The sequence below is a fragment of the Helianthus annuus genome, chromosome 5 (genome assembly GCF_002127325.2).
Source record: "Helianthus annuus cultivar XRQ/B chromosome 5, HanXRQr2.0-SUNRISE, whole genome shotgun sequence".
NCBI lineage: Eukaryota > Viridiplantae > Streptophyta > Magnoliopsida > Asterales > Asteraceae > Helianthus > Helianthus annuus.
The window spans coordinates 80,060,329-80,070,051 of NC_035437.2; the positions used below are offsets into that span (position 1 = coordinate 80,060,329).

The following is a 9,723-nucleotide window of genomic DNA, read 5'->3' on the forward strand; positions in this document are numbered from 1 at the left end:
ACGAAACAGGTTAAAATATTTATTTATATTATAATCCCGAACACGTTTTCCATACGAGATGGCAACGATGAGTTATGATGACTTTATCATATATATTTATATATTTCAGAAAAATATTTATTTTCAAGAAGTCAAACAAACATCACCAACGGGTCGTAGAGTCAAACGTACGAAACGTCACAAGTATTTCAATCGAGTCAAGCTAGTTGGGTGAATATTATACAACCAACATGTATGTTAGGGTATTTCCGTTAGATTTTAAGGTGGTCTTTACTTGTAGTAGGTCACGACAAGGTTATTTCAAGCTTTGGGATTTGTTTGTCTTTGTTTGATATATGGAGTATTATGCTTTGCTGACCAGGTGAGTTCATAACCCCCACTTTTTACTGTTTTACATTTTTATAAATGTTTTCGGGGGTGGAAAGACATGCAAGTTTTGCAAAAATAAACAACTTTTCGATGAACGAAAACTCATATTTATAAACCATGTTGCGAATGAATTTCAAGGAACTTAAATGGTTTACGAATGAGTTCGATCAAACATACCGGTTTTACAAATTTGATTTGCATATTACGAAACGTGCATGATTTTCTAATGGGTACGGGCGACATAGTCGAGGTGATTCGACACAGTCGAGGTGATTCGACACAGTCGAGGGGATTCGACTCAGTCGAGGTTATTCGACACAGTCGAGGTGATTCGACACAGTCGAGGTTATTCGACACAGTCGAGGTTATTCGACACAGTCGATGTGATTCACACAGTCGAGGTGATTCGACACAGTCGAGGTGATTCGACACAGTCGAGGTGATTCACACAGTCGAGGTGATTCGACACAGTCGAGGTGAATCGACACTAAAAACCGTCTACACAGGTTGAGTACTTCCTATGTCGCCGCATACGTTAATGTCCTCGCGAAACATTAACGATCAACCTGTTCATAGACGCTTTACATATCCATTTACAATAGTAAAACTTTCATATATTCATAAGATTCATTTGATGGAAACTCAAAAATACATGAATTACAAACTTTGGTAACGTTTTTAAGTTATACCTAAGTAAGAGGAAGCGCTGATCCTGCTTACAAAGGTTCGTCTGGGCTCGGCCCATTCTCTCTCGTGCAATGCACAAACACTCTCGTGGGCTAGACTCACAGTTTTCATATATCATGCCAAGCAAATGATTTTACTATATTTTCTCAACTACTTTAAAACCGGTTATCAAAAAGATTTATTTTAAATCTTTTCAAAACAAACTATGAACTCGCTCAACTTTATGTTGACTTTTTCGCATGTTCTTTCTCAGGTGCATTTTCAAAACTTTGGAACGGTTGGAATAAAAGAACCCATGGGAATTCGAGTACTTAGCAGGCATTGAATTTCTAGAAGTCTTAGCTTATATGCTTCCGCTGTGCAATGACGATACCGGTCCAGTCACGCCAGCTCTGATATTTCGGGGTGTGACAGGTTTGCTAGTTTAGGGTTTTTCTTTCTTTGTTCGTTCGTTGTTGGTCTGGTTGTCTGGGTTGTCTTCTGCATGGTGGTTTGAGTTTTCTTGTTCATAGAGAGGTGTTTTTTTCTGAAGCATGGATGATCGTAAAAAAGATGGAATGAATAACCAAGCTGATCGTGGTAAGTCGTCTTTGCAGTTCAAGAGTTATTCCAATATGGTTTTGCCGAGAAGGGGTATTGTCATCAATGATCCTAAGCCGATCAATGTCATCGATGAACTAACCAAAGTTACGGTTTCAGTACCGTTAGATAAGCCGGTGAACCTAGGGTCTGATTGTGGTGAACTGAATTCTAGTAAGGATGGGCAAAATGTGGACAAAGGGATTAGTGGGGATAATGCTAGTTCTTCGAAAGCAAGATCATATGCTGATTCGTTATTTACTAACAAGTCTTCAAAGCTGAATTTTAGAGCTCTTGCTAGCGAAAGTGTCCATGAGGGGTGTGATGTTGTTCTTCCAAAGGAATCTGTGCGGGTAGTTCGAGACAAAATGGCTAACACCCTATATGGTTATTTTCTGGGGGATCGGGTAGCGTATCCAGTGGTTGATTATTTCGTGCGTAACAACTGGAAAAAATATGGTGTCCAGAAATCTATGATGAACGCTAATGGGTTCTTTTTTTTCAAGTTCGCGGATGAAGCAAGTATGCTGAATGTTTTGAAAGATGGCCCATGGATTATTCGATCGCAACCTTTATTTCTTGATATTTGGAGCCCGACTTCAAAACTAGAAAAAAAGGAAGTAAAGAAAGTGCAGATTTGGGTTAAAATTCATGATGTTCCGATTGCGGCGTACACGGAGGATGGTTTAAGTATGATTGCAACCACGATTGGTGAGCCTAAACTTTTGGATTCTTACACTTCGACTATGTGTATGGACATGTGGGGTCGGAGTAGCTATGCAAGAGCATTAATAGAGGTTTCGGCTGACAAGTGCTTAAGGGAGAAGGTTACTTTAGCGATTCCTGAACCAGAGGGGGAGGGTTTTATTAAGGAGTCCATGTCGGTTGAGTATGAATGGTCCCCTTTGAGATGCGGTCATTGTTGTGTTTTTGGGCATTCCGATGAAGCTTGTCCTAACCAACCTAAACAGCAGGGTAATATCCGTAATGATAATAGGGCTGGTAAGAAACCTGTGATCGATGAGGAGGGTTATACAGGTGTGCATGGAAAGAAGACTGCTAAGAAAACTGGTTTCCCGGTGAATAAGCCGAAACCAAAGTTCGAGTATCGGCCTGTTGTGTCTAAGAAAAATCATGTGCCGGGCAGTGGGTCTTCCGAATCTAACTTTCAATCCACTAATCCTTTTGATGTTCTTAATAATTTAAGTGGTAATGAGGAGGAAGCCGGTAGTAAGCCAGCGGAGGTTCACGTGGTTGATGACGAGGCTGAGGTAGAAGACGAGTTTGAGAAAAGGGACGAGTATGAGCTCGATGATTTCTGGTGTCAAGGTACTCTTAAGAATGATAATAAAAAAGGGGCAAGCACTCCTTCTTCGTCGGGTTATCATGGTTAGTATCGCTTCGTGGAACGTTAGGGGTTTGAACCGCCCCATTAAGCAGGCAGAGGTTCGGCAAGCAGTTAAAGATTTTAATCTTAGTTTATGTGCTATTCTTGAGTCTCACATCGATCCGAATAATCTTTCTAGAATCTGTAAGGCAGTTTTTCGATCTTGGAATTGGACGTCCAATGGTGCGTTATGTCACAAAGGTACGAGAATTATTGTTGGTTGGAATCCGTTGGTCTTCGATGTTATGGTTCTTTTTCAGTCGGATCAGGTTATGCACTTGCAACTGTTTTTTAAACATGAGAAAAAAACGCTGTTTTGTTCAGTGGTTTATGCCGCCAACTATTATGTTTCTCGTAGGGAGTTATGGAACCATCTCGGTTTGCATAAAGCTCTTGTCGGTAGTGAGCCATGGGTTATGCTAGGAGATTTTAATTCAGCTTTGTATCTAGAAGATAAGTCTATGGGGTGTTCGTCGTTTTCAGCTAGCATGAGAGAGTTTCAAACATGTGTTAATGACATTGAAATGCTGGACTTGAATCGTTCGGGTCTTCACTTTACGTGGAGTCAAAAGCCTAAGAAGGGGATCGGTTTAATGAAGAAAATTGATAGGGTCATGGGAAATTCTCATTTTATATCTCAATACCCAAATGCGGTCGCTGTCTTTTGTCCAGCTCGGTTATCGGATCATAGTCCTAGTGTTCTCAAAATTCCGGTTGTTGGGAAGGTAAAACACAAGTCTTTCAAGTTTGCTAATTTTCTTGTTCATAAGCCTGAGTTTTTAGACATTGTGAAGCGTATGTGGGATATGGAAGTTAGAGGCGTGTTTCAGTTCTCAGTTGTGAAAAAGCTTCGGATGCTAAAATCGCCTCTCCGTCAGTTGCTCTTTAAGCAGGGCAATTTGCACAAAAAAGTTCAAGGTTTACGTGTTGAGCTTGATGGGATCCAGATAGAGATTGATAATGATCCGGCTAGTTTGGTTCTTCGTGAGAAAGAAACTTCTATTCGCTGTAAATATCAAGAAGCTTTACTGGATGAAGAGCGTTTCTTAAAACAAAAGTCCAAGGTGGATTGGTTGGCAGTTGGGGATATGAATTCGGCTTTTTTCCATTCTTCTCTTAAAAACAAAGTTCATTATAGTCGCATCAATGTTATTCAGGATGTTAGTGGTAAGGTGTACGAGGATGACCTAGTTCAACTAGCATTTGTTAATCATTATGAGAACTTTTTGGGTCAACAAGGTGATACGTCGCTTAACCCGGCTTCAGAGTTATTTTCGAATAAGTTGAATGTTGATGTCGCGGGTCACATGGTGCGTCCAGTTACAGCCGATGAAGTTAAAAAGGCGATGTTCTCGATTGGTTCAGATAAAGCTCCGGGTCCTGATGGTTTTACGGCTGGCTTCTTTAAAGCCGCCTGGCCTATTATCGGAAGTGAGGTTTCGAATGCTGTGATGGATTTTTTTGCTACAGGTAAGATGCTTAGGGAATTGAACCACACGATTATTGTTCTCCTCCCCAAGACCTCCTCTCCATATGTGGTTACGGATTATCGTCCGATTGCTTGTTGCAATGTTTTATACAAGTGCATCAGCAAGATTGTTGCTGAAAGAATTAAAGTGGGTTTGAATGATATTGTTAGTGTCAACCAATCAGCTTTTGTGCCAGGCAGGAAGATTTCAGATAATGTTTTGCTAACTCAAGAGTTGATGCATAACTATCATCGTAATATCGGCCCTCCGAAATGTGCGTTCAAAGTGGATATTCAAAAGGCTTATGATACTGTTGATTGGAAGTTTCTGAAAGGAATTTTGTTTGGTTTTGGCTTTCATCCTAGAATGGTTCATTGGATTATGTTGTGTGTGTCCACCACAACATATTCGGTTTGTGTTAATGGCGAAGTTCATGGATTCTTCAAGGGTAACAGGGGTTTACGTCAAGGTGATCCGGTTTCTCCTTATTTATTTACTCTCGTCATGGAAGTCCTTACAGCCAGCTTACAGCATATGGTTAAGATTGATAATTCGTTTAAATTTCATAACAAATGCGAGCGTCAACAGATTATTAATTTATGTTTTGCGGACGATTTGTTTATTTTCGCAAAGGGTGAAATTGCTTCAGCTAGGTGTATTATGAAGGCTCTGGATTCTTTTTCTAAAATGTCGGGTTTGGTGCCTAGCGTTCAGAAAAGTACTGTGTTCTTCTCGAATGTTCCATCATATGTGAAATCGGCTATTCTGAATCTTATGCCTTTTAAGGAGGGTTCGCTGCCTGTTAGATATCTGGGGGTGCCCCTTATTTCTTCGCGGTTGCTTCAAAAAGATTGTTTTGTTTTAGTGGAAAAGTTTGAGAACCGTATTATGCATTGGAGGAACAAACTTCTGTCTTTTGCAGGTAGGTTGCAACTTATAAACTCTGTTTTATCATCCATGCATATTTATTGGTCGTCTGTGCTTACTTTGCCGAACCGGATCATCCAAAAGTTGGAGGCTTTGATGCGGAATTTTCTTTGGTCTCATGATACTGCATTCCAAAAAGGCCGTTCCAAAGTTTCGTGGAAAGCGGTGTGTGTTCCTAAGCTTGAGGGTGGTTTAGGTATTCGCCGAATTTGTGATGTTAATATAGCTCTTATGGCAGCTCATATCTGGAGTATCCTAGCGAGGCGTCATTCCATCTGGGTTGATTGGGTTCACTCCTACAGGTTGAAAGGTAAAAGTTTTTGGGTGTGTAAAATCCCGTCTAACTGTTGCTGGTCTTGGAGAAAGCTTCTTCAGCTTCGCCCGATGTTGAGAAAGTTTTTTTGGTCCGATATTGGTAATGGTGCGACTACTTCAGCTTGGTTCGATACGTGGAGTGACTTAGGGTCGTTGGATCAGTTTCTCTCGCCAAGAGTCATTGCTAACGCGGGGTTTAACTTGGAGTCTAAGGTGGCCGATGTTCATTCAGCTAACTCTTGGAGCTGGCCGGTTGCTTGGCGAGACTCTTACCCGGTTCTTATTCAGCTTGATAATGTGTTATTGCATCCGAATAGAGCTGATAAAGTCTTGTGGCGGCAAGGTGATCATAAACATGTTTTCTCGTCGGCAAGAGTGTGGGAGGCGGTTCGGCATCATGAAGCGGAGGTGGATTGGTGCCGTATTGTTTGGTTTGGTCAGTGTATTCCGCGACATGCGTTTTTAGTTTGGCTTATCATGAGAAGAAAGCTGCTTACTCAAGATAAAATCCTGAGCTGGGACTTCTCGCGGAGGAAAAAAATTGTATAATTATGATTTTTACCAATTATATGTCATTGGGCTCAGCCCAAGAATTTATGTTTATTTGGGCTCAAATAGTGTTGGGCCTAAATAGTGTTGGGCCTCAATAGTGTTGGGCCTCAATAGTGTTGGGCCTAAATAGTGTTGCGCCTAAGTATAGGCTTTTTAGTTAAAAGAATACACAATAGTTTTTATAAGTTTCAAAACATCAGGATATTGTTGTCGGTGATTTGTATGTATTCGTGTCAAAAGATTGCCTAAACGTCGTAGTAACTCCTCGGAATGGCGATATGTTCATAAGTTCGCCCGTCGTCCGTTTCGACCATAAGTTGTGTCCGAAGGCTCGGAATGTCCGTAAGTTGTTTTTAATGCGTGTTTATATGTAGTCTTGTAAGACTTTAGTCGAAATGTATATTGTGTTTATTTGTACCATTGTATTCAAGTTCCTAGTTATAATACATATAACTAATACAACATATAACACATAGCACTTATGTTGTTAAGTTAACTAAATATATATTTTCTTAAAAATATATATTTATAACTGGCTTTATTTTTATAAAAACCATTCTTTAAAATCCTTTTATTCTTTTAAAGATTTAGCCAAAAATGATGGTTATTATAACATAAAGTTTATAAGAAAAATTGGCCATATAACCTTTGTATTAATCATTTGGCCATGTTTAATAAACATCTCATTTTCTTTTAAAATTCACCAACAATTTACTCATAACATCTTTAACTAAAACATATGAGATTTTATAACATAAACTTATTAAGATGAACTCTTAATCATGTAGGGTTTTCGGTATGATCATTACATATGTTTACTAGATTAAAATCCCTGTTTACTTCTAGTTTTAACAAGCTTTTTATAAAACCCATCTTGTATGTTTCTTTTTATAACTTTGTAAAAGTATTTTTTTTAGTTAAAAACCTTACATACTTTAACAATATCAAAGATCATGATCATCCATCTAAACATTTATGTTTAACAAAACCCTTAAACATTTTCACGTACACTTTGTTAGATTATGTTTTTAAACATCATCTAACAAGTTATTTGTATGCTAATCATCAAAACTAGATAAAATATACAAGTAATCATCTTTAAATCACAACATAAACACACTTTTATATCATGATTATTATTTTGCTTCTTTGTATTTTCATATTATTTTGTATGATTGTTTTAGTTGTAACTTGTTCCTTAAACAATAAATACATAAATAAGTATGAAAAAGAGATTGTTGAAGCTTACTTCTAGCACTAATGGCTAGGGATGATCTTGATGATGATTAAGAAAAGAAAAATGATGATCTTGATGCTTGTGAGCTCTTAGATGGATGGATGAGAAAGCTTGCTTCAACTTGTGTATGCCTTAGATCTTCTCAAGTTCCATGAAAATGCATCTTAATCATCATGAAAGTGGCTTGAAAATGAAGATGGGGGAGGGGTGTTCTTGACCGAAAATGGGGTATGGTTGAGAGCTTTTGGTGTTGTGAAAATGGAAGGTGAAAAAGTATGAATGAAATGGTTAGAAATGTAAGTAACTAGTTTCTAACAATGATCATATGGTAACAAGTTGAAAAAAATATCTAGATAATATGGTAACAAGTTGAAAAAGTGTTTTGCTTCCTGATTTACTTAGTAAAAGTGTTAGAACCTTTAGGTAGTTGTTTAGGAAACTTGTAAGTATAAGTGTTTAAGTGTTTAAAGGGTGTTACATGATCATTACTAGACCATAATGATCCAATTAACACTAGATGACCATTAAAAAAGATTTGATATTGTTCGGATATTCGTTTCGAATTGTTTCGGTTAGATGTTATTTGAACGCTAAGTTGTGTAACTTGTGTGAATTGATGTAGTTATTGGTTCGGATGATACCCGAATGTATCCTCACATGAATTCTATGTTAAATAACATTTTTTCAGGTCGTAAAAATATTAGAAAGCTGATTTCTGCAGAATTTCTATGGAAAAGTGTTGGAATCGTCGCTTTTAATGCTTTTCGGGCAATTTTTAGTGTTATTGGACTTCGGAAAGGTTTTAAATCAAACCCTTGCATTCCTAGTTAGGGTTTAATATATATTAGATGTTGGACTTTCGTCTGAGTGCTAAAGATGTCGTTTAGATGATTTCTGCGGATTCTGCGTTTTCGTCAGAATACTAGTTTATTAGGTGATTTTCTAGTAGTTTCGATGCATTGTTTAAAATGTTTCAAATGTACTTAATAAAAATGGATCATATGCATCCTAAGTAAGTATTCCTTGAGTATTCTAAGTGTATGCCACAAAATAAGCAGTTCGGATGTTCAAAATGAATAAAAATGTAGCTAAAAATGAGTATTTTAAGTGTAAGAAAGTTACCGTAAAGTGGCAGTTGTCACATTTTCTTCTCTTGAACATCCCTAGCTTTGAGCTAGTGGTAAGAACTTGAATCCCCTCATTTTTCATCATATGAAAGTGGTTAAAGTAGGTTCATGATGGTAAACTTAAAGAACATTAAGAAACTTGAAGATGAAACCTTAACATAAGCTCAATCATGAAGAAATCATGTTCTTTTAGCGTTGTTAAACTTGTTGATTATTGATTGTTTGTAGAAATGATGTAGATCATCATATAATCTTGCTAGATCATGATTAAAAACATAATCTAGCAAGATGAGAAGATGAACATATTAAAGGTTATGAATCATCCTTACAAATAGTCATGAACTTGAATAAATATGATGATTTTTGTAAAGTAATGAACAAGTATGTCACACCCCCAAAATCCCACACGCGAAATACCACCGCTTGGAGGCGTGACTGACCAGGATCAAGCCACCAATTATATCAAACATAGCATTTAATAATAACCATAGACATAATTGATGTTCAAAACCAAACATTGTTTAAGTAGCGGAAGCATTTAAGTAAAACCCAATCATAAGTGTTAACGAATGAAATATCATAAGTGTTTAGTAAGCATTCAAGAATCCTTGTCCACAACGACCCGCTCCTCCTTGTGCAAGCTCCGTAAAGTACCTAAGGTCCTGCAAGGCATGCAGCAAATAATCAACAAACTAGTTGAGCGAGTTCACAGAAAGTAAGTTCGTAACAGTAATGCATAAGTTCATCTAGTGGGGGCTTCCCATGCATGTATATACTATTGGTGAGGGATTCTCACAATTATCCTTAGCAATGGGGGTTTCCCATTGTGGTACTTACTAGACTAGTGCAACCATGTGTTCTTCTTAAACCGAGAACATGAATACGTACCGGGTCACGTAGGCTTTACGTGACGTGCCCTTCCCCGAGGACAGTGGTACGCGTGGGGGCTACGCAGGCTTTACGCAACGTGTCCTTCCGACCCGGAAGACAGTAGAAGGTATTGGGTTACGTAGGCTTTACGTAACGTGTCCTCCCGACCCGGGAGACAAATGGCAATTACTGGGTTACGTAGGC

At 38.2% G+C, this 9,723-nt stretch overlaps 1 protein-coding gene across 1 annotated transcript; it reads left to right on the forward strand.

Moving 5' to 3' along the window:
* The first annotated feature begins 1,589 nt into the window (after positions 1-1,589).
* Positions 1,590-6,282, forward strand: LOC110943550. Its single transcript, XM_022185292.1, has 2 exons — positions 1,590-3,024; positions 3,347-6,282. The coding sequence occupies exons 1-2, from the start codon at positions 1,590-1,592 to the stop codon at positions 6,280-6,282; spliced, it is 4,371 nt and encodes a 1,456-aa protein (XP_022040984.1).
* The last annotated feature ends 3,441 nt before the right edge of the window (positions 6,283-9,723 follow it).